Source organism: Penaeus monodon, chromosome 28 (assembly GCF_015228065.2).
Source record: "Penaeus monodon isolate SGIC_2016 chromosome 28, NSTDA_Pmon_1, whole genome shotgun sequence".
In the NCBI taxonomy this organism is placed as follows: Eukaryota; Metazoa; Arthropoda; class Malacostraca; order Decapoda; family Penaeidae; genus Penaeus; species Penaeus monodon.
Genome location: NC_051413.1, coordinates 35,096,737 through 35,097,561, shown reverse-complemented (window position 1 = coordinate 35,097,561; position 825 = coordinate 35,096,737). Strand labels below are relative to the sequence as shown.

Sequence of the window (825 nt, the reverse complement as noted above, 5' to 3'; positions counted from 1 at the left end):
AAAATCATAACATAAGATTTAGTCAAGGAGGAAACAGTTTGCTTCAGCAGAGTACTGGTGTTATCCCTTCTGTCCAACTTTTTTTATTCATGTAAAAAGAGAGGCAGGTGTGGCATTTTATATGAAAGTAAATAATGTATAATGGCCCTTGTGCTTTACATCAGTTTCATTTTTTTTCTTAACTCCCTCTCACTCACTCGTTTGTATGTATGTGTGTAGTTTGTGTTTATATATTTTTATCTGTTACATAGGTCAAAACTCGCATCTAGGTTTTGATTGAAATGAGACCACTTTTGATAATTTTATCCTATTGTTTAGTACTTAAACTGCTTGGAAAGATAGCTTTGACATTGCTGTCAGAAATTCAAGTAAATTATACTAAACAAATGCTATAAATGTGTATGTTTGTAGGATTTAGTTACTGATGAAACTATATTTCCTTGCATAATTTTTTGGTTATATTTAGGCATATAAAAGTGAGAATTATTGAATACAAATTTATGGAAGCTACCGAAGTCTGTAAATCATCATGTTTATAACATTTGATAAAAGGGGAAATTAGAGGTGTGACATCTGAAGCATAATTACCTGTGTAAAAGAAGGGGGTGACCAACTAGGACAGACATGAGTGACCACATGCACTACACACTTGTATAGACACATTGACAGAGAAATAGATAGACAAGAGGAAATGCCTTGATCCCCAGGGAGAGCTAAGCATAGAAAGTTGTGTTGCAGGACCATTGGAGGGGGGCACTTGGGGCTGGACGACCCCTACTTCTCCCTCCACACCTCAGCCACACGAATGTGAGTCGTGCATGGCAG

General features: G+C 36.5%; 1 protein-coding gene across 4 annotated transcripts in view; it reads left to right on the top strand.

Moving 5' to 3' along the window:
* LOC119591555 (heterogeneous nuclear ribonucleoprotein 27C-like) overlaps positions 1-825 on the top strand; it is a gene marked incomplete at its 3' end in the record, with an annotated part of 34,524 nt that overhangs the window by 26,303 nt on the left and 7,396 nt on the right. For 2 of the 4 annotated variants that reach the window (XM_037940309.1, XM_037940307.1), the window contains 1 exon segment: positions 739-807. In XM_037940309.1, coding sequence (XP_037796237.1) covers positions 739-807 — 69 coding nt within the window. 4 annotated transcript variants of the gene reach the window in all.